This window comes from Halichoerus grypus, chromosome 14, assembly GCF_964656455.1.
Source record: "Halichoerus grypus chromosome 14, mHalGry1.hap1.1, whole genome shotgun sequence".
Lineage (NCBI taxonomy): Eukaryota > Metazoa > Chordata > Mammalia > Carnivora > Phocidae > Halichoerus > Halichoerus grypus.
This window is the reverse complement of record NC_135725.1, coordinates 12,095,423-12,120,159: the sequence shown is the minus strand read 5'-3', so window position 1 is coordinate 12,120,159 and position 24,737 is coordinate 12,095,423. Positions and strand designations below refer to the sequence as shown.

General features: G+C 36.1%; 1 protein-coding gene across 3 annotated transcripts in view; it reads left to right on the top strand.

The window, feature by feature from the left end:
* PTAR1 (protein prenyltransferase alpha subunit repeat containing 1) overlaps positions 1-16,291 on the top strand; it is a 51,869-nt gene extending 35,578 nt beyond the window's left edge. The window contains exons 6-9 of one of the 3 annotated variants that reach the window (XM_078062157.1): positions 4,687-4,988; positions 7,106-7,140; positions 10,734-10,802; positions 11,365-16,291. In XM_078062157.1, coding sequence (XP_077918283.1) covers positions 4,687-4,988; positions 7,106-7,140; positions 10,734-10,802; positions 11,365-11,438 — 480 coding nt within the window. In that variant the 3' untranslated portion in view covers positions 11,439-16,291. Of the gene's footprint in view, positions 1-4,686; positions 4,989-7,105; positions 10,458-10,733 lie in introns of those variants that run through there. The other 2 variants (XM_078062156.1, XM_036117898.2) reach the window with 2 other exon arrangements.
* Positions 16,292-24,737: the final 8,446 nt, after the last annotated feature.

Here is a 24,737-nt window from a genome sequence, read left to right as displayed (position 1 = left end):
GATATATGAAAATGCTCTTTATAATAGAACCACTCTAACCCTCCAATAATAACAGATTAGTTACATTGCAGTTCATCACAAATTGGAATATTTTGTTGCTACTAAAAATTATATTTTGGAAGATTATTTAAAGAAAAAGTTCACTATAGGATAAGGATCTTTAAAACTAAATATGAGATGGTCCTAATATAATGTTTTAATATATTATTAGCTTTGGATGAGATTTTAAAGTGTTTGGAACAGTGCTTGGCATATTGTAACTGCTTAACATATATATATATACACATACAGCGCTATTACAGATCTATTGGCTTGTGTTTTCCATAATAAACACATATTCATTTTCTAGTCAAAAAAAAAAAGAATCGTGAACAGTGCTAGAGGGTGGAATTATGACATTTTCATTTTCTGTTTTGTTTTCTATGGTGATTGTATGTTTTAGGTAGACATTTATTTAAGTAAATTTTAAAACAGTCTCATTTGTGAGGGTAGGGTGAGAGGAAAGACTCACATTTGAATAGAATTTATTACTACTAGCCAATTAAAAGTTGATAATGGTATGTCACCTGAGAAAGCACACAGGGCCATTTCTGCAAAAAAAGACATACAGATGGCCAATAAAGACATGAAAAGATGTTCAACATCATTAGCCATCAGGGAAATGCAAATCAAAACCACAGTGAGATATCATTTCATACCAAGTAGGATGGCTGAAATGAAAAAACAAGTTAAAAGTGCTGACAAGGATGCGGAGAAACTGGAACCCTTATACATTGCTGGTAGGAATGTGAAATGATGCAGCCACTGTGGAAAACGATTTGGCATTTCCTCAAAAAATTAAACCTGGAATTACCACATATGACCCTGCAGTTCTACTTTTAGGTATATACCCCACAGAATTGAAAACTTGTTACAGCAGTGTTTGTAACAGCGTAATTCATAATAGCCCCCCCAAAAAGTAACAACTCAAACGTCCAATATCTGAGGAGTAGATAAATGCAATGTGGTATATCCATACAATGGGATGTTATTCAGCCATAAAGAAACAAAGTCCTGATACATGGATGAACCCTGAAAACATGCTGATGGAAAGAAGCCAGATTCAGAATGCCACATATTCTAGAATTCCATTTATATGACATTCACAATAGGCAGAGCACATTAGTGGGTGCCAGAGGCTGGAGCGAATGGAGATTTAGGGGACTCCTTATAGGAATAGGGGTTGTTTGGGAGGTGATGAAAATGTTCTGAAATTAGATAGCAGTGATGGCTGCACAAGTCTGTGATTATACTGAAAATCATCAGTTTATTTTTCAACTTCAAAAATTGGTTCTAAAGTACATTAGAAAGAATAAAACTTCAAGAATAGCTAAGAAATTGTTGGGAAAAAATAAAAATGAGGAACATTGTATCAATACCAGTATATATCTAAATGTTGATAAAGACAGAGTCATCTGTGGTACTGGCTCAAAAATAAAAACAGTAATGGAAAAATCTAAGGCCCAGAAGCAAATCCCAGTATCTAATGCGTACAGATTTCACTGATGGTAAGTATGGTATTTCACATAATTGGAGAAAGGGTTCTTTGTTCAATTTGTGATGCTGATAAGATTGACCTTTTAGAAAATAATTGAGGTTTTAATCTCCTATACCAAACTGAACTCTAAATGGAATAAAAACATACCTGAAGAAAAAAAATGGAATTAAAAAAATTAATTGTAGTAATATATTAAGAAAAATATTTGCAACTTAGGGACTTAACATCTTTATAAAGATCTCTTGCAGACCCTTAAGAGAAATTAATGACTATCACAAATAGTAAATTAGGCAGTTATAAAAGAAGAGAATTAGGCAAAATAGGCAATTTGTATAAGAAGAAACAGGAAAGATAAGGGAGTAAGAACAATTGTTTGGCCTTAATGATAAAAGGAAATGCAAATTAAAATGACATGATTTTCCAGTTATCAAATTAGTGAAGATTAAAGTACTGGTAAGGAATTTAAGAAATATATAACACGTTCTTCCAGTAGGAATGTAAATTATACAGCCCTTCTGGAGGGCACTTTGACAATATATATTAAGAACTTTACAAAATGTTTTTCACTGTTCAGTAAATATACATCTAGAAATTTCTCCTAAATAAATAAGTTGTGCACATCGACCTTATATATATGTGTTCATAAGAGTGTTACTTATATAAGAGTAGAAACAAAATGAATGATGAAGGATAATCTTTGGGATGAAATATTATACAAAAGTTTAAAATTACAGAGTAATATTTAATGACATGGGTATATGTATATGATTTAAGTGGAATAAAATCAGCATAAAAGAATATCCCAAATTTGTGTTACAAATCAACTGCACACATGCATGCATAGAAAAAAGCTGAAAGACTGGTGATTGGCCAGAACGTTAAGAGTCGTTCTCTCTGGCCAACAGGATAATGGGTGATTTCTTTTTGTTTTTTTGTATTCTGTATTTCTGGAATTTTCTAGAATGATCGTTTTGTATCACTTTCATAATCAGAAAATAACCAAATGTTATTTTTAAAAATTTCTAGGAAGGAAGGCATATATAGGTAGGAATGAGCATTTTCAATAGTCTTTGATTTTAAGCCTGTTAATCCTTCTGTGTCATAGCCCTGCTTCTGTAGTTCTCTTGTACTTATTTGTTCACTCATTCATTTTTTTATATGGAGTACTGAAAAAGAATAATGGTATGTAAGTTCTGTCATAGTCAGTACCTTACATTTAAGCCTTATCTCTATGCAGTGACTTTAAGATCACTTTAAAAGTAATTGTTTTTTTTTTTTAAATAATTGTTTATATCTCTGTACCTTTTGATTCTAGTAAAAAATGCCCTGAAATTCCTGTTAAAGTTTCTTTTCTCATTTAGTATACCTATTAAGTATATCAAGGGAAAAGAATATAGTGAATTTTTCTCTTAAAAAGTCTGAGAAAAATTTTTAAAGGAATTAAATTCATGTTGCAAATCTTTCACATATGTGCTATTTTTTGTCTCAAAATTAAAATAATTAAAAATTTTATGTATAGAACTATGCAGTAAGAAATAATCTAAAGGTTTTTCCTGTTATGTAAATTCCTTTTAAACATGTTTTGTACTCTTTCCAGTCCATATTAAGAAGCCCTACCAAAATTAAAAAGCTGATGTATTATTGCCTAAATGTCCCGCAGGTTAATTCTTCAAAGATGTAATAACCTTAAGGTTAGTATATATTTTTCTAAGGTAGAAGTTTATCTGGTGCTGTTTTGCTGACCATTTTAATCAAATGAACAGTCTTGTTTTCCATTTCTCAGAGATTCACCAGCTCTGGAACAAACCTATTTGGCTTTGAATAAACTCATTAGAATTTAAAGGAGATATTTAAAGCATTTCACTGATATAAATCGACTGTCCTTGCTGGGAGTAATCTTGTCCCTATGTACTAGTCACTTAATTCATTAAATTGTTCATTTCATTCATTGATTCATTCATAAAATACTTACATGTTCACTCTGATGCCATTGGGTATAGAATGATGGAAACATTAATTAGGAATGAATAAATATCTTAAACAACCTGTAGAATTTAGTGGGGATGAAAAGATGTACAGAAAATTCTGTGATGTCTGGTAGAACACACAGGAACCATGGAGGTTCAGGAGAGGGAAAGATTTCTTCTAGGGAAGAGAGGAACTGTGAGAAATGGAGGGGATCTTGGTACAAGAGAAGGCATTTGCCTGGGACCCTTGAAAAGCAGCTAAAGGAGGAGCCCTTGGGCTTTGTGCTGTCTATATTATTCACTGCTGGCAAGTAAATGTCTTTTTTCCTTAGCTGGTCTGAAAATCCTCTGATGGAATGTGGTAGGCCCTCAGTATGGCTTTTGCTGATCAAATTCCATTTGCATTTGCAGCTTGTCCAAGACACTGCCAGATAATTTATTTTTTCATAACTGCTGCTTTTCTTTTTAATCATTCCATTTGAAGTTGCTTAGTTTGCAGGATTGATAATACAAAGACTTAATTCACTGCTGAATTTTGTCTCATCTACTTAAAAAAAAAATCATTTATCATTGATGTTAATTGAGTTTGAGATGAATAGGAAAATCATGCGCTCTTGCATCATATTTTTTGTACTAAGCCCAAAACTGACAGTCTCTGCCCTCATGGCACTTATAGTGAAGAACTAATAATACATTGAGTCAATTGTTCAACACATAGTAAGTTAGATATTGTAATGTTCATTAAAAGTTAAAGAACGTTCATCAAAGTAACCTTTGAATTTATATTTTCTCTTCAACATCAGCATTCTTGTAAATAAACACCCTAATGTTCATCGTTATTTTAGAATAGCTTTTCTGTGTGTGTGCCGATCAGAATGTGATTGATCAAGGTCCAGAGAAAGAAAGACAAGTCCTTAAATTCTGTAGGGTGTGTATATGTGTGTGTGTGTATATATACATATATATACACCTCTTACTACTTTATTAGGGAAAGGGGAAACTAGCCTTTACTGAGCTTCCACTGAGTGACAGCACTGTGTTGGACATTGTATACAAAATATTGGTAGAAACAGTGTTACCAAAAAATACAAGGAACAAATTAAAGAGAAATCCAAAACATTAATGGAGAAAGAAATTCCTTTGGCAGTTTCTCTTCTCACTTCCCTTTTTTCTTCCTACAAGATTCTTCTTGATGAACTGTCTTCTACTAAACACTGGGCATCCATGCATGTTTCAGACCACAGTGGATTTCACTACCGCCAGTTTCTGTTAAAGTCTTTGATTAGCCAAACTGTGATAGATGGTTCTGTATTGGAGCAAAACCCTTTGAGAAGTGAGCCAGATCTAGTTCTTCCAAAAGATGAAGCAGCAGCTTCAACAGAGGAAGCAAGGATAAATCTTCCCCGTCTTCTAGAAGAAGAAGTTGAATTCAGCACTGATCTTATTGATTCCTACCCAGGACATGAAACCCTTTGGTGTCACAGGTAAGAGGAGGGAAAATCTATTTTCTGCATGGAACTGCTTGGCTTTATGAGAGCTGTAGAAGGTCTTAAGTCTTACGCCTGCCTGCTCAGGTAAATATGGTAATTGATCGTGGAGCTTTGCCTGAATTCAGAGGCGTTTATGTTACCATATCTTCTTCCTCATGATCTTCAATATGAGATTCCTCATGCAGATCTTTGCCTAATGCTTAGGATGGTGGTATTCAAGCTTGACTGCCCAACAGAATAGCCTGTGTTACTTCCAAACTGAAAACAAGTTTCTGGACTCCCTCCCTGGAGATTCTGGTATTTATAGTATATCTGGGGTAGAGCGCTGCCATTTATTTAGTCTTTAAAAAACAATGAAGAAACTTAAAAGGTAAATTTGATGCAGAGTCGGGTTTAGACTATTGATTAGACCTTGAGAATAGTTAAGCTTATTGATGGTCTGCAAATTAAGTTTCCTTAAGTATAAGCTCTTGACACTTTTTGTTTTTTAAAGTGTGCTTTGGAGGAGGGCAGAATTATTAGGAAGGAGTGAAAGAAATTAGCAACCTCATAACCTGAGTTCTGAGTACATTTGACAGCATAGTAACTGTCATGTTGGAATGAAGTCCGGGTGGGAACCCCCGATTGGTTCTTTTTTTGAGGCGTCTCCATCTCTATAAATACGGATTCTACCTCAGACTAGAGGATTCTATTTGTAAACAAAGGACTTGCCTGTGCCAGGCAGGAGGTAGGCAGTTTAAATATTTGTGTATTTTTAAAGTTGTTGAGATCTGCCCCCTTTTGCCAGGCTAGTCTATCTTGTAGGCTGTTTGAGGACATGTGTTCAGCTGCTCTTCCATGCTACATGTATATAGAAGGTGGAAGACCATCTCCCCTCTTTGGCACCTTCATAAAAAAATTTCTTTTTCTTGTAAAACAAGACACTCTTAATTCCACATTTTCTAGAGAGAAGATAGATCTTAACTTCATGTTGTTTTGGTGTTAACAGACTTTGTTGCTGTTCTGTATTTAGGTACATCAGTAGGAAGGCTGAGAAAATGTAAGAGTTATACTTGTGTTTAAGAGAGAGCTAGATTAGCAGAAGCTTTGTATACAGATTAAGTTTGGGTGAGGTATGGGGAAAAGCGACAGTTGAGATGACCTGTAATTATACAGGCCAGTTTTCTACTATTGAGTCATTGCCCTTAGGCACCTTATCTGTCCTTTAAGTTTTATCCTCTATAAAATGGGTAAATTATATGCTCCCTGTCTACTCCAGAATATGCTGGGAAAATGAACAGAGTTATCTCTCAAGGGCTTAGAGTTGCTAATAAGAATAATGAGATAGAACAACCTAGAATCTATGTGGTTTACCAATTGTGAACAGTAGATATGCACCCCCACTGAGTCAAAATTTTTGGAGATTAGGCACATAGATCTTCATTTTTAACAAAAAACTCTAGATGAATCTAAGGGCAGGAGAACTGCTCTCCTTAGAGGAAGTACAAGAGCTGTGTCTTTTAAGTGCTTTGCTTAGAGCCCAGCACATCCCTACTGCATGTAGATATTTAATGAGACTGTAGTGATGGATTTCAGGAAAAGTTCAGTTGGTTTTTAGATAATACCTGTTCTTATTAAAGAAAATACTAGATAGAGGCCATGGACTAAAAGCCTCTGGATGAGCTATTTAATCCCGTTATTCCTGAATCACTTATGTTTTAGGATGTCAGTGAAGTTAATTTTGGTTCTGTTTTGTTTTTTTATAGCAGAAATTGGGCTAAGATCTATTTCTCATTTTATACTGTAGTTACAAAGAGTAACAATTCCAAGTGATTGTCATCATCTCAGTCAGTGGTATTAAAAAACCCTTGGGGTCGTATGTAGGGTTCTTTCTCACAAACAATCCAGTAACCTGGGTTTGTAAGACTCTGGTCTAAATACGCAGAGACTTCAGTGTAATTGCTCCTCCCCCCGCTCCAGGTAACTCTGGTCACCAAGGGGGACAGCAAACTGAGTATTGTATGTCTTGAAATTATCAACTTATTATTATTGTTTTTTTCCCTGAAAAGCTTGACGTTGTGATACTGAGTTTTCTTTTCCGTGTTCTCTTCCTCCCCCCTCCTCCTTCACAGGCGGCACGTTTTCTACCTTCAGCATCACTTAAGTGGTAGGTTTCCTCACAGCGTGACCCAGTTGTCACCTGTCGACAGCCCTGGGGGGACTTTGAGTGACGCAGCAGGCCCACACGTGTCTCAGGCCATGGAGGTGGACGGGCTGAGTGACTGTAGCAGGCGAGGCTATTCCCAGGAAACCAAACGCCTGAAGCGGACCCCAGCTGCAGACTCCCGGGGCCTGGAAATGGAGCACAGGTTCATCGATCAAGTATTGTCCACCTGCCGGAACGTAGAGCAGGCCAGGTTTGCCAACGCATACAGGAAGTGGCTGGTTACGTTGAGTCAATGAAAGAGGTGGATTAGTCCTGCAGGTTCCCCTTTCAGTGCAATATTGCTTTCCTTTCATCCTTACATAGTTGCATGAACTGTTTGCTATTATGTGGTCTTCATCTTTAGGTTAAAAGTCCATAGTAAATCTTTCAGTTTATTTATTTTGTTAAGAACTGGCATTCCTTTGGGGATAAAATAACTGTGTGGTTTCTTCCTGCTAAACAGTCTTAATTTTTTTTTTTTTAAACTTTTCATCCTTTATATTTCTATACGTGAAGCTTCCTCTCATTTTGGTTCTCCTAACTGGTTCACAGACACGTCTACCCACCTCAGTGCAATTGCTGCATAGGCTAGTTTCTTTTTTTTTTTTTTTAATTAAAAATTCATGTTGTTGTTCAGCTTTAGAATAATACAAGCTCAAAATTACTCATATCTAATTATTGTTTTGAGAATCAAATGGCCAGATAGATGGATTTGTGAAAATATAAATCATTTCTCTTTCTCAAGTTACCAACCAATGTAACCAAAGTCAGAAGTACTGGAATTTATATAAAAAACATGCTTCCAATGTGTAATCCATTTTAAAATGGTTATTTTAAAAGAAAAATGAATTTTAAGAGTTTATGTAATTACAGGACTGGGAAATTATTTTTATCACTAGTTTTTGATAGATTCTTTTTACCTCAAATTTGGTATAGGCCAAAAACACTCAAGTTAGCCCCTATAAATAACATCATTTGTTATTTAAACCTGGAATGCCATTTTTAGTTATTACTACTTATTTTCCTTTTAAATTCACCATGAAAAGTGGGGAAAATATGCATGGAAATGTATCCATAAAAATCTTCCTTTTTAAAAATTTAAGTTCCTGAGGATATACTTAAACTACAAAATGTTTATGAAGTGATTATTAAAAGTTTGCTGGTAAATGCCAGAGGAAAGAATAGCTTTTGAAGGTTAGTTCTTCAACCTTTGTTTTAAAAAATAAAACAACTTAAAGACTTTGATATTAAACTTATCAGGGATGAGGTACCAAAGTAGCCACCTCACAGCTGTATCTTATCTTTTTAATAATAAGGGCTGGGTTTTTCAGGTCTGTGAGGCAGGGTGGGAAAAGGGCCTGGTAATGTTTACTTTCTTAATATATTTTCCCCTTTGTAAATGGTCTGTGTTTGTTCTTTCCTCTCCACATACCTTTTCTTTATTTTCCCAATCCATTCCATATTTTTTGACACTTTTACCTTTGTTTTTCCTTAAATGTCTTATTTTGAGGATGTGTACTGAAGATACTCTCCGTCCTCTTTCCAGTGAATTTCATACCCCATTAAACAAACCACACACACACACAGTATTAATATGAACTGCCCCTTTAAAATTCCCCTAACGATGGAAACTGCCTATTGTCCTATGTGTGTGCAGAATGTAATAGTGGCCGAAGTAAGTACGACCGCCGTTCTTTGCTTGTTCTTTTTACTTGCTAGGTCACCTGTAGGGTGAGGGGACAGACATAGGGAAAGGCAAACGTCTCCTGTCTTCTGTTATGGAAACCCTGGGCTTGAGTGAGGTACATTGCCTTAAGCTTAGGAGAGGCATAAGTTCTTTTTGTGCATCATGATTTTGTTGGGTAGCAAACTGTCAGGTAAGACTTAAGAACACCAGAAAAATTGTTCAGCCCGGTTCTTGTAGACAGAAGCTGCTTTTCTCTCTTGGGGCAAAATTAACCTTTTATAGTTTTCGTAGTATTTAGGTAAGAAAACAGTTGTCATTATGAACATAATTCCATGGCCCTTTGTGTACAAAGCATATTTTGAATCAAATACCTCAAGGTCTATCTAGACCTCTATGGATAAAACCATTAGTTCGTGATTTTCAGCACCTGCAGGGGATGGTGGGGAGACTACACAGAGAGGACATGAGAGAGTCAGCCCATTCCACTAAATACATGTTGCCAAATCCTGGCCTCACTCAGTATTACCTTTTTTCCACACATCATTCTAAGTATCCCAAGTAATAGGGCTTCTTATGCTTTGATGTGAGAGTGACAGGACAGGAGCGTAGACAATACCCTGTGAAACATCAGCTCCATTTGATAGTGCTTCACGCCTTCTTATAGCCTCCACCTTTGATGTTGTCTGTCTTCATGTGTGTTCAGGCCCTTAATCCACCCCTTCATGAAGCCATGCAGTCCTATAAGATATCTTGGTCTCTTGTCTTCCTGTAAAAGTTTTGAGTAGGGAGTAAAAATACAAATATCTAAAGGATATTTACTGTGTGACTTTTGTGTGCTACTTTATTTCTAAAATTGGCATTTTTCAAGTGTTCATGCACAGAAAAACCTAGTATTGCCCTGTATGGTTGTGTTTTTTCCTAGATGGTTGACATCTACACTCATTAGCTATGGTGTGATAATATCTCTTTGACTGAATGAGTTCATGCAGTGGAAAGGTGTGTCTATTTTCAGGGACGTGTTAATCTTTTTTTTTTTTCCTATAAATATGTCATTGTCAAAAAGATAGTTTAGATTGACACACGTTTCATCAAACTTTTCATTGGAAGAATAGTAGGCCATTGTACTGTCCTGTGGATCAAGAATACTACTGACAAGCCAAAAGCAATAAGATCTGTAAATACCTCCACCACCACCTTCTTCCCCCACCCCACCTTTTTTTAAGTATACCTATTTTGGTAATACGGTGTTCCCACATTATACTGTGTGCCTTGCACATTGTGAGGACTCATTAAATATTTATCAAGTTAATAAATGATTATCTGTTTGAAGAAGGGAAAGATTGATCATGAGTAATGAACAGAATGAGTTATGACTGAGAAATTAATGGATTAGAATAATGGATTGTGAATGAATGATGTAGTCTAGATTCATGATACTTCCGGTGAGCTATTACATAAACAATAAGTTAATTTAGAGTTTTTCTTCATTTAAATACCTTGTTTAAACTCGTTAAATACCAGCCAAGAAATGCAGCTCTATAATTATGAATTAACTGTACTTTAAATATATATTAAAAATTCATAGAACAAAGCTCGTTTGCATTAAGAACACTACTTTCTGTTCATTTATGATACTGGAGGACAGATCTTGCCAACAGAGCCAGAGACACTGGGGCATTTGAAGAAATTCTTTGATTTCAAAGACTTGTTGATCTGTATTTGTGCCTGGATAGTCATTTTATGCTTCTCCTTTTCTACTCCCCAGCTTGAACTGTGGACCTTTTTAGGTATTTCTTAAACCTATGTGAGTCATTTTTTTTTAATTTAAGGATTAGTTACCTATTAATGTCCCCTTTTTCTTTTCTAGGTTTTAGCATTCTATTACCTCTTTGGAAACCCTGGGCCCAGACTCTCAGTCATATCCCTTATTCCTATGGTACGGTTCTAATTAAATTAAGGACTTCATTATTAATAGGATTAAATCCATACAGGTTGTCACTCAAAGCCATTTAAATCTTCAGGTGAGGGCTTATGTGACACAAGATGGGAAAAAAGTTCCTGGACTTTTCTGTGGTAGTTTGTAGGAAAGCATATATAGTGGTAGACTTTGTGTGATTTCCATGTATTCAGGTCATGTCAATTCATGCTTATTATACAAAGAGAACTTTTAATACTGTTGAGAACAAATTAACAGTAGTAATTTTCTGTAGCACAAGATGGTATCTGGCATAGGCTAAATATAATTTAGGAGTACAACTGCCTCTTGCTGTACAACAGGGTAATCTTTTAGTCCCTCTTAATTATAGAAGATACTAAAGATTTAGTTAAAAAAGGAAGTAACGTATATTCTCTTTTTTTTTGCAGAAAGTTTTTGTAAGCTTACAGTTATTTTGTTACTAGAAAATTATATTTTAGAACTTTAAAGTATTTAAAGTATTCTAGAAAATGTGAACAGCATTATTAACAACGTGTGTCTTCTGAATAAATGTCTCAAACAGAACCGTGCAGACCCTGGTACTTGGCGCGCTGCCGCCCCCCATGCCTGCACGTGCTCTCGGTGTACTCCTGCTGAACGGAGGTGTACGTGGAGTCACAGGAAGGCATAGACAAATTCAGTGGCATGAAGGCAGTGGGCAGGAAAAAAGTCAACCCTGAAAATTCTACTTGTCACACAAGGTCTTTTAAAAAATAGTTAAACATACTGTGTTAATTTGAGTGCCTTTCTTCTTTCTAGAGGGAACAAGATCATATTTAATGTTTAGGTGGAAAACAAAGGATGGAAGTTTTATCAGACAGTTGATTGTAATTCATTGTATTGATTCCAGTTGCTAGGCATGGTCCCATGGAGTTTGTATCCTTTCTTGAGATACTGATATGAGCAGGTAGGATGCTTTGGTGTGTATTTCTTAGCATTTTTAAGGACCCTACCAAGAAGAATTCATTCTTTCCTTGTGGCAACTAACTTTTTGGGGGTCAGAGGCATTGTATTTTAGAGGAGAGCATGTGTATAATTGAAGATCAGCCTGAAGCCTGGGCAGCCCAAGGTCAAGGGAAACAGTGGCACTGTGCCCTACAAGAAAGGCCAAATGATTGTTCTAAATGAATCCTTTGCCTCACTTTAAGGACTTTTAAGAATTCCCTCCCAAATTCCATGTTGGAGGAAAAGAAGTAAATACTGAGATGAAACTTAAAATGTGGCATGTTATATATTTGGGTATGGAGGAGGGAGGGACAGAAAGTCCCTATTTCAAGATAGCAAATAACCTGTAATTGTAATTTCATAAAAATATACAGCTAAAGATCCCAAAGTGCTTTTCAGAGGACTGTTGAATAATATATTCCTAAACGGCAGCAATATGTCATAGTTCATAGTGGAGACAGAAAGCCATTGTGTCGGTTGTAGATCTGGGTTGTGTGTGCGTGTGTGTGTGTGTGCGTGTGTGTGTGTATGTGTGTGTGTGCGTGTGTGTGTATATGTGTGTGCGTGTGTGTGTGTATGTGTGTGCGTGTGCGTGTGCGCGCGTGTGTGTATGTGTGTGTGTATATGTGTATATGTGCGTGTGTGTGTGTGCGTGTGTGTGTATGTGTGTGCGTGTGTGTGTGCGTGTGTGTGTGTGTGGCGGGGGCGCCTCTGGCTCTCAACTTGGACATCTGTGTTCTCGCTAGGCCATGTTAACACTTAAAACCAAACTCTTTGCTAAAAAAGAGAGCAGTAGCTTAGTCTGCAGATGAAACTTTGTGCTTCCAAGAATTAGCTCTTTATAGGTTGTGCTTTTTGGATGATAATATGGTCCACAAAGCCAACCCTGGCATTTCTTTTATTAATCTGTTATTCCTCAGGGTGTAGAAGGTTTAGTAAATTTAGGACAAAATTTTATATTCAGTGGCAAAAAAAAGAAAAGGCAAAAATATGCTAAATATATTACTAGCTCTTAAAATTTTAGTATAGATAGTATTTTTTATAAACCACTACCAGTGCAGTAGCTCATAGATGCTCTGTGACTGCCTCGTTGTTCATCTCGCTGCTTCAGTCCCTGTGGCCCTATTACGAATGTTCTCTTACACATGTCTTCTATGGAAACGATTTCTGTAATATATTGTTTTCCACATTTGGCAGAAGTTGGGGGTGTTTTAGTTGACATCATTCTGTTTTTGGAAATCCTGTTCAGAAAATTACTGTTGGTTTTCAAACTGACAACTGTTTTGCTTCTTAAAACTTCAGTTTCCCTGAAAGAGACCCTGTATGTGTTCAGTACACTGCATAATGCCTTGCACCTTGCAGGGATCCAACGGGTCAGAATCATTAAAGGCTAGAAAGTTAAAGCTAGCTTACCTCTGTCTCATCTCAGCTTCAGGAGAAATACATTCGGTTCAAACATACAAGGCAAGATATACAACTGCACAAAACATCGTAAGTGAAATTTAGATACTTTAAGGCATATATGTGCGTATTCACATACATGTATGTATATACATTTAAATGAGATTTGGAACTTGAATTTATATAGTGATTTTACAGAGAATTGTATTTAAAGGGTTTTTATTTTATTTAAAGTGCTCCTATTTCAAGGCAGTTTTCTTTATTAAACCAGCCCCTCAAGCAAAGTTGGAAACCTAATACAAGTGCCATTTGCCTGAATTAACCAGATATTTGTGTAAACTATTATTTTGTCTTTGGATGATTATGAACCATGACATTCTGGCTTTTCTTCCATATCTTTAGGGAATCAGCCTTAATTTTATGTATGGCCATCACTTTCCTCAAAGTACTATGCAGCATACTTCAAATGTAATTTATCTCTATAAAGTGATTAGTAATAAATCTGAGGTTTTTTCATGTCCTAGGGATGAACAATTTCACACGTTCAGATATTGACTCATACAGCATTCTATTAGAAATGCTCATAATAGTACCCTCCCTCACCAGTGTCATCTTGCGTTTGAAGCAGGTATTTTTTTCTTATCAGTTAAAGAATGAGTGTAGACTGAGTGCAGTCATAGTAGGTGCTCAATAAATAGTCGATTATTGATCTACCATCAAACTAACTGTTACCTTTTCACGGAGGAGTATATTTTTAGAGTAATATATGTTTGAAACTGAAAAATTCTATCATTTGACAGGAATTACTAAGCTTATTTAGGCTGGAGTTAGCAGCATGCAATAAAAATACTGTTTGTGGAGAACATGGTCTGAAGGTAGGAGATGGGAAAAGTTTAAGCAGTTATCTTTTTGTGCAAGACACATTAATAAATGTGAGTAAATGTCTTAATAGGGCTGCTGAACCCGAGAGGGAACTGCTGTAGACTTCTGCAGTCAGTTTCTGCATTGGTATACCTAGCATTACCTGTCTTAGGTACTGTCCATTTCTCCCCAAATCTCGGTTGCTTTCCAGTGTTTTAAAAGTGGGTAGTGGTGAAATGTGAAGTTATATTCAATCACCTGTACTTCCGTGTTTTCTCAGAGTATCTCTAATATGAGGGAGAAATTTTTATGAATATTTGTTTCAGAATCTGTTAATTTGTGGCTTCAGAGCATTTTTGACAGAGCTTGCCCAATGTGAAGAGATTTAAACAGTTTAAAAAACAAACATTCCAACCTGAGCTGGGAGGGACAGAGCGCGTAGCCCAGTGTAACTGGGCACTGCCTCCTGGCGAGGGTCTTGGTGTCTCACCGGGATGCTGGCTGCTGGCCGGTGGCCACTGTCCGTGTTCGGGCTGAGGTGTGTTGTCCCTAGGAGAAGGACGAAATGGGTTCTAGATGGACTTGTATTTGAGATGGACAGAATAAAAAATAATGTGGTATAAATACACCAAAAATTTATACACACTACTACAAAAACTAAAAAATGAAGGAGGGGGAAGAAAATGATAAAAGGTCAGTGATATTTTTTTACAGCCTCTAAAAAAATTATTTTTAAATCCAAGTCTCTTGGACACTAAGCAGTTGCTTACTTTATTTAACACTGCAGGACTTTAATTTACGGGATGGTTCTCAGATACCATCTGTACTCTGCTATTAGAATTGACCATGTGTGTGAACTTCACATTGCTTGAAGATTTTCCAAAAATGGAGTATGTAAGTTGCTGTTGATGTTGTTTTAAGATTTTCCCGTAGGTTGTGGTTAAATGGACAAGTTACATATATGATCTGTGGTGCAAGGTCAGATCCTGGGCATTAAAGATAAGTTTGGCTAACTTATTTTACTGAAGATACTAACCATCTTCCCTCTGATTGCATTGCTGTTTTTCTTAAGCTATTTTTCTCAATGTAACAATCTGCATTGAAAGTTCTTTTAGCTCTCACGGTGTACTAATTCACATTTTTTAAGGATTCAATATTTTGTGAATTCTTTTTACACTTAAAATGTATACCTTGCAGAGGGATAAAAATAAATTTTGCAGTAAAGTATGTGCAGAGGGTGTTCTGGGACTTAGTTCTCCAGAGTGCTTAAAGTATGATGCTAAATTCGAAGGCTAATAGGTCGACTGTAAATTATTTATATTAGCACTGTCCAGTAGAAATAAATGGGAGCCACATATGTAATTTTTTATTTTCTAGCAGGTGTATTAAAAAAGAAACCGGTGGCATTAGCTTAAATATTTTAATTAACCCAATATATTAAAAATATCATTTTAGTATGTAATCAATATACAAAATTATGGAGATATTTTGCCTTTCTTTTTTCCCATGGTAAGTTTTTAAAATTCATTGTGTATTTTGCACTCACAGTGCATGTCAGTTCTGACTAGCTACATTTCAAGTGCCCCAATAGCCACGTGGCTAAGGGCTGCTATATTGGACAGTGCAGGTTCATAGGGTACAAAGTATGACTTTATTTTAAATTGGGAGATGGTGAGGTAGGCATGAAATCATGGTACTTTAAAAATTACTTAGTATACTTAGAAAAGTATCTAATAGAATTATCCACATTGTCTTCATTTTAAATTTGCTGTAGAACGAGCTCAATCTGTTCCAACTTGCCAAGCATTATTTAAGAAGAAATTCCATGCCATGTAAAATACCATGATATGCTCATTATAACAACACATTATTAACACATTTTTCAATGTGTTCACTAAATTCTGTCCTGTTTCTTCAAAATAATAGCTTAAATTGCATGTTAATTGTATATCTGTACTTGTTTTTATATTATTCTTATAATAATGTGTATTAACAAACAGCCCTAGGATTCTAATCTTCCTGTGCATCTGTCTTCCAGTACTTACTGGTACACTTATTAAGTTGTTACAAGTGGCAGAAAAGTAGAATGAACCATTGGTTTTTTCCATTAGATTGTTTTTACCATGTGATCATGTACCAAGCCAGCTATAAATTATTGTATTTCTGTAGACGATGGAAAATAGTGTTTATGTCTTATCTTTGCTAAATGTTTGCAATTTCTAAGTAAACTTTTCATCTCCTAAGATGAGTGTAAAGTGTGATTTTATTTTTGTTTGTTTTGGTGTTTTACCCTCAGCTCCAGTCTGCCAAGCAGTCCTGTTTAATTGCTGTGATGGTGGTAGTGGGGTGGATGTGTGAGCTGTTGTCTCAGTGAATTGATTACTTACAGTTGTAGAAAGAATTAAAAATGTCATCTGTGTCCAGGACATTAAAAAAAAGTCAAAAACAAATAAAGAAATTGTCACACTTGTCTTTAGAGTACATTAATAATGACTAGTTGACTTATGAAAGTCATTATAATAACTAGATTTGCTTTTTCTCCTACATTTTAAATGAAGGCATAGAGCAGGGAATTGATCATTTCAGCGTTAAGTCCCATGTTTTCTGAGCCTTGAGTCTCACTTCATATGTTTTAAGCTGGATATACAGCATTCACAGCAATTTAAATGGTTTTAGTACATAAGCATACTCTGAAAAGTATTTGATGAAGTTGGACACTTTTTTTTTTAATTTTTTTATTGTTATGTTAATCCCCATACATTACATCATTAGTTTTAGATGTAGTGTTCCATGATTCATTGTTTGTGCATAACACCCAGTGCTCCATGCAGAACGTGCCCTCCTCAATACCCATCACCAGGCTAACCCATCCTCCCACCCCCGTCCCCTCTAGAACCCTCAGTTTGTTTTTCAGAGTCCATCGTCTCTCATGGTTCTTCTCCCCCTCCGATTTCCCCCCCTTCATTCTTCCCCTCCTGCTACATTCTTCTTCTTCTTTTTTTCTTTCTTAACATATATTGCATTATTTGTTTCAGAGGTACGGATCTGAGATTCAACAGTCTTGCACAATTCACAGTGCTTACCAGAGCACATACCCTCCCCAGTGTCCATCACCCAGTCACCCCAACCCTCCCACCCCACCCCCCACTCCAGCAACCCTCAGTTTGTTTCCTGAGATTAAGAATTCCTCATATCAGTGAGGTCATATGATACATGTCTTTCTCTGTTTGACTTATTTCGCTCAGCATAATACCCTCCAGTTCCATCCATGTCGTTGCAAATGGCAAGATCTCATTCCTTTTGATGGCTGCATAATATTCCATTGTATATATATACCACATCTTCTTTATCCATTCATCTGTTGATGGACATCTTGGCTCTTTCCACAGTTTGGCTATTGTGGACATTGCTGCTATAAACATCGGGGTGCACGTAGCCTTTCGGGTCCCTACTTTTGTATCTTTGGGGTAAATACCCAGGAGTGCAATTGCTGGATCATATGGTAGCTCTATTTTCAAGTTGGACACTTTTTTAACTCAAGTTTTCAAATACTAAAAAGGATGTTTTGTGGGAAAGGCCTTTATTACTTTGTCCCATGACTCTTCAGGATTGTATTTTAAATAACGTACTATTACCTATGCCTATTTTTGGTAGGAAACAGGATATAGAAGTTATTTGCATCATGCCAAAGTCCCACCAACAGTGTTTAAAACGACAGTGTTGTTTTTGCTTTGATATGCTAGGGAAGGGAACCAGCTTACTAAAGACAGTGTTGATTTGAGTTAGCAGATTATAAAAAGACGTTTGGACAACAATTAATATTAGCAAAGTGCTTCCCTGGGAAATTGCTTTGCTTAATAGGGTGCTTCTTGAAATAAAAGATTAACAGTAATAACAGAGGCAGGATGATACACTAGCTTTAAAATTTTTGAATATGATAAACCTTTCATCATTTGTATATATTTAGCAGTACCACTTTCCTCGTGTTGCAAGCTCAAATTTTGCTTTTGGTGCTTTTTTTTTTTTTGAGACAGAGAAACGATTTGGTTTGTTTTTGTTGTTATTGTGTTAAAAAGTGCCAAGGTTCCTATCTTTCCCACTCTACTCCAAAATAGCTAGATGGGGCATCAGCTTTATTTAAAATAATAAGTTACAGTATGCCCTTTTCTTATGAGAAGTGCAGTATCATTATATGTGTCCTGTGTTACAGTAGAAGTTGAAAATAGAAGCAATAATTACTGTAGTGTCTTCTCTTTCACAGAAAGATTCTTAGAGTAATCCTGGCTGCCAAGAAGAATTCCCTTACCACTCCTTATAATTATATGAACAACAGACAGATAATACTTATGAATTTACACTTTTAGTATCAGAATCCTCCAAAGATACAAATATCTTGTATTAGATTCCTTCTATACTTCTCATAGTAATTATGGCATGATTAATGAAAGGTCTGCTTTCTGTGTAGAGGAGCTAACTGTGGGCTGAAATGGTCCTCCATCATATTATTTTTGTATTCACATATTTCTTAAATTGCCAGTGATCTCTCTAGACATGTTGTTGAGAGAATCTGGAAGGCTGGTGAGTAATTGGGATGGGTAGAGCTTCAGTCACCCCATCTGTTTTATTTTCAAGGAAATTTTGTAGAGACTTACCATCTAGGGTCCCCTGGAGCAAAACTAATCACCAGTTCTCTCTTGTCTGTAACTAAGTGGGGACACATGTAATTTGTAACATTGAGTTCATAAGTCTTAATGTTAGTTATTCCATGTGAAGAAATTTTTAAGTTAAACCAGTTTGTGTGGCATTTATTATAGTAAAAATCAGAAACAACTTGAATACACAATAGGAGATTCAGTAAATTGATATTTTCCTACAGTGGTATTATATGCACTCACAAAAACAAAATATAAAATTACATGAAAAAGATCTCATAAATTAATTTTTGAAAGGAAGTTAAAGAGAGTAACAAGATGTTACAGAGAAGTATGTAAAGCAAGATTCTGGTTTTATTTTAAAAATTAAAATTAATTCCCATTTCCAGTAATGGCAGGACCAACACTCCTACTGAACACAATTTAAAATGTTAGAAAAAATATTAGAAGTTTTCTTTAAAGCAGGATAAAGAAATCCACATCATACTGAAACTGCAGAACACCAATAGAAAGATACTATCTTACAAGTAATTGAAGATAAAGACATTAAATCAATAGCCAGCCAACTTCTTGTTATAGTCAGAAGATATGGGAATGATAACTTAATGTGCTGGAATTATGTAACTACCATTATAGAATTCTACATACAAAAAGAGTTCTTTGAGGAACAAAGGTAGAATAAGCACATATATCATACACATATGATTCCCATTCATGTAAAGTTTTAAAATAGTCAAGCCTACAAAGTAAGCAAGAAAATTATTATTGTAAAGGTCATGATAGTGGTTGCATCTGGTTGGGAAAGAATGGAACCATGATCAAGGATGGGATCAAGATAGGAAATTTCAGGGATTCTGGCAGGGTTCTGTGTCTTGAACTGGGCCATGTGGACATGTCTTCATATTTTATGTACTTTGCTCAATGCTATATTCACAATAAAAGAAGAATATCTTTTAAGTTAGAGTACAAAGTTGTTTTTAGTAAAATACCATATTTATGGACTAGCCAGTACAGAAAATATTCCTACCAAATTGACCTATAGATTCAACATAATCTATCAAAATTCCAGTGAGTTTTTTCAGTAAAATTGATAAACTAAAATTTATATGGAAATGAATAGGAATTAAAATAACCAAAACAATCTTGAAAAGATGGCTTACTATAAAGGCATAATAATAAGACTATGGTTTTGGCATAAGAATAGACAAATCTTTGGAACAAAATAGAGCCCAGAAACAGACGGGCACACATAGAGTCAACTGACTTTTGACTAAGGCACCAAAATCATCTCAATGGGGAAATCTAATAGTGCTGGAACAAGATAGCTATATGGAAAAAATAAGCCTCAACTCTTAGTTCTCATAATATACAAAAATTAAAAATGGATCATAGAAAAACTAAGAACACATAAAAACCACTAGGAAATGAGAATATTTTTGCAACCTTGAGGTAGACAGATTTTATTGGACGGGACACAATAAGTCCTAATCATAAGGCCATGAGCAGTAAAAATTTCAGATCTAGAAGGCCATGCAAATGGGTAGGCATGTGTACATGCTCAGAAAACACCTGAGAAGGCCACAGCTGTCACCTGTCAATGCACAAGCAGGAAGTGAAGGCTAAGAAAGTTCTAATTGCCTGAATGAGTGTAGAAGACCTGCCTCAACATGCACTCAGTACCCTCCAGCAGTAATGGAAAGATTTGATTGAAGAAAATCTCTATCCAATCATTAGCTGACCACTAGACTACTAAGTAGGGATTTCAATGGCTACACACCATAAAGAATATGAACTTCACAAAATTAGTTCAGGAAAAGTCACCAAACAACAAGAAGCAGTGACAATAAACCCTGGGGATGAGGGAGAATTTGATTCCGAGATTGGGCACATTATTCAAAATGTCCCAATTTTTAACAAAAATATAACACATGGAAAGAAAGTATGGCTCATACCCAGGGAAAAAAGCAACTAAGAGAAACTGCCCATGAGAAAGAAAAGACATTACTTACTTAAAACTTTAAACAAGCTTTTTAAAATGTGTTCAAAGACCTTAGGGCGCCTGGGTGGCTCAGTTGGTTAAGCAACTGCCTTCAGTTCAGGTCATGATATTGGAGTCCTAGGATTGAGTCCCCATCGGGCTCCCTGCTCGGTGGGGAGTCTGCTTCTCCCTCTGACCTCTCCCCTCTCGCGCTCGCTCTCTCATTCTCTCTCTCAAAAAAATAATCTTTAAAAAAAAAAAAAGACCTTAAAGAACCATGTTTTAAGAACTAAAAGAAAATTGAGAAACATGTCTCACCAAATAGTGATAGACATTTTAAAAGGAATCAAATAGCTCAAAAGCCAAATAGAGCCTGATTGGGGCACCTGGGTGGCTCAGTCGGTTAAGTGTCTACTTTAGGCTCAGGTCATGATCCCAGGGTCCTGGGATCAAGCCCCACACTGGGCTCCCTGCTCAGCGAGTAGTCTGCTTCCTCTCCCTCTCCCCCACTCCCACCCTTTGCTCCTGCTCTCTCTGATTATCTCTCTCTCTAATAAATACAATTTAAAAAAAAAACAAACATGGTCTCAGGAGAATGAGGAGACAAGTCACATACTGGAAAATAATATTTACAAAAGACCTAGCTAATAAAGAACTGTTATCCAAAATATACAAAGAACTCTTAAAACTCAACAAGAAAATGCACAACCTGATGAAAACTTGGCCAAAGACCTTAGTAGATACCTCACCAAACAAGATATACAAATGTAAAATAAGCATATGAAAAAGCTCCACACAACGTGTCATTAGGGAAATGCAAACCGAAACACTGAGATACCACTACACACTTTATTAGAAAGGCCAAAATCCAAAACACTGAAACACCAAATGCTGTCTATAACGTGGAGCAACAGGAACTCATTCGTTGCTCATGGGAATGCAAAATGGTACAGCCACTTGAGTTTGGCAGTTTCTTATAAAAGGAAACATAATCTTACCATACAACCCAGCAATTAAGCTCCTTGGTATTAGTCCAAAGAAATAAAAAACTTATGTACATGCAAAAATATGCACACAGATTTTGCTAGCAGTCCTGCTCATAAGTGCCAAAACTCGGAAGCTGTCAAATGTCCTTCAGTAGGTGAATGGCTAAATAAACTGTGGTCTGTCTAGATAATGCAATATTAGCACTGAAAAGGAACAAACTATCAAGCCATGAAAGGGCATGGAGGAACTTTAAATGCATATTACTAAGCAAGGTTCATAGTGAATTTTGGATGATAATGATGGTCAACATAGGTTCATCAATTGTAACAGATGTTATCACCCCGTTGGGGGAATGTTGATAATGGGAAAGGCTATCCCTGCGTGAAGGCAGGGGGTAGATGAGAAGTCTGTGTATTTTCCACTCAATTTTGCTATGAACCTTTAAAACTAACCCCACAATAAAGTCTATTAAGACAAAAACACAGAGGGGCACTTGGGTAGCTCAGTTCAGTGTCTGACTCTTGATTTTGGCTCAGGTCATGATGTCAGGGTCATGGGATGGAGCCCCATGCTGACTGTGGAGCCTGCTTATAATTCTTTTTCTCCTCCCTCTGTCCCACCCTACTCACACCTCTCTCTCTCTCTGTAAAAAAAAAAAAAAAAAAAAAAAAGGCTAGACACCTATTCCAAAGTTTATATGTGTTCCTAAGAATACTTAGGAATAAATTTAACAAAGTAAGTGCAAAATACATATTCTGAAAACATATAAAACAATGCTGAAAGAAGTGAAAGAAAATGTAAGTAAATGGAAAACTATCCTATTTTCATGGATCAGAAAACTTAACTTTGTTAGGATGGCAGTACTCTCCAAACTGATCTACAGATTAAACATAATCCCGATCAGAATCCTATCTGACTTTTTAGAAATTAACAAGCTGATAATAAAATTTATATGGAATTGCAAGGGACCAGGAATAGCCAATACCATACTTAAAAAGAAGTACAAAGTAGGAGGGCTTACAGTTTCAATTTCAAAAACAACTACAAATCTATAGTAACCAAAACAATGTCATACTGGCATAAGGATGTCATATAAGTCAATGGAATTGAGTTGAGAGACAAAAGTTTAAAAAAACAAAAAACAACAATGCATGTATGGTCAATTGTTTATTTTTATTTTTGAAGATTGTAGTTATTTATTTGAGAGAGAGAAAGTGCGAGAGAATGAGCGAGTCCTACAAGGGGGGTGGGGGAGAGGGAGAAGCAGGCTCCCCGCTGAGCAGGGAGCCCGATGTTGGACTCAATCCCAGGACCCTGAGATCATGACCTGAGCCAAAGGCAGATGCTTAACTAACTGAGCCACCCAGGCGCCCCTGGTCAATTGTTTTTTGACAAGGGTGCCAAGACCACTCAATGGGGAAAAATTATCTTTTTTATAAAAGATATTTCAAACAACTAAGTATCAACATGCATCCAAAATAATTAATCTGGATCCCCACCTCACACCATATACAAAAATTAACTCAAAAAGGATTAAAGACCTAAATGTAGAGCTTAAACTATAAAACTCAAGAAAACAGGTGTACATCTCTGTGGCCTTGTATTAGGCAATGTTTTTGTTGTTATGACATCAAAAGCACAAATAACAAAAGAAAAAGCAGATAAATTGGACTTCTTCAAAACTGAAAGCTTTTGTACTTCAAAGGAGACTCTCAAGAAAGTGAAAAGAAAACCCACAGAATAGGAGAAAATATTTAAAACTCATATATTTAATAAGAGATGAGTCCCCAGAGTATATTAAAAACCCTTACAACTCAACAGTGATAAGCAAATGACCCATTAACTTGCGGGCAAAGGATTAAGGATTTGAACATTTCTCCATAGAAGATGTACAAATGTCCAATAAACACATGAAAAGATGCTCAACATCTTTAGTCATTAGAAAATACGTATCAGAGCCATACTGAGATACAACTTCACATTCACATGGTGGCTACGATAATACAAAAACAAGTGTTGGCAAGTATGTGGAACTGTGAGAGACTTTCATTTTTTATCTTTCTTACGATGTTTTTATTTTAACTTAAATTAATTAACATAATGTATTATTTGTTTCAGGGGTACAGGTCTGTGCTTCATCAGTCTCATATAACACCCAGTGCTCATTACAACACATACCCTCCCCAGTGTCCATCCCCCAGTTACCCCATCCCCCCACTTCTCCCCCTCCAGCAACCCTCAGTTTGTTTCCTAAGATTAAGAGTCTCTTATGGTTTGTCTCCCTCTCTGGTTTCGTCTTGTTTCATTTTTTCCTGTTTTCCCCTATGATCCTCTGCCTTGTTTCTTAAATTCCATGTATCAGTGAGATCATATGATAATTGTCTTTCTCTGACTGACTTACTTAGCATAGTAGGGTAGTATGATCATGTTTTTAATGAATGTGTCCTTAAATAATTTTTTAAATGTTCCTGTTTTTGAGGGAGGGTGAGAGGAAAGACTCATAGTTAAGCAGACTTTATTACTACTAGTTAATTAAAAGCTGATATGGTATGTCACCTGAAAAAGCACATTGGGTTATTTCTCCAAAAAAGATATTCAAATGGCCATCATATATCCAAATTAGGTATCTGGGAGAAAGATGAACCTTGTGGCTAGACAGGGGAAACATATTACAAATTGGATTTATAACTAAATAGGAATAAATACACTTTGGGATTTGCTGAGTTGCTTAAGTCTGTAGCAAAGTAGATAAAGGAATATAAATAAATATACATCAAAACTGAAACAAGGGACCAGAGGGGAAAATATATAAAAGTACTGAGACCACTTTTCTGGCTTGTTTATTGGCCTAACCGTGAGGAATGTCACAATCTCAAATGACCACGACAGCATAGTTAGAGGAAATGTGTAAAGGTGGCTGGATGGAAACACACTGAGCTACTTGTATTTTTACTTAGTTACACTAATTAAACTGCCCCCCTGGCCTCATACAGACATCCTACAGCTGCCAATTTGTAACCTCTGTTCAAGTGTATGGTTGCTTCATTGAGAAGCAAACCATTCAAAGGCTAA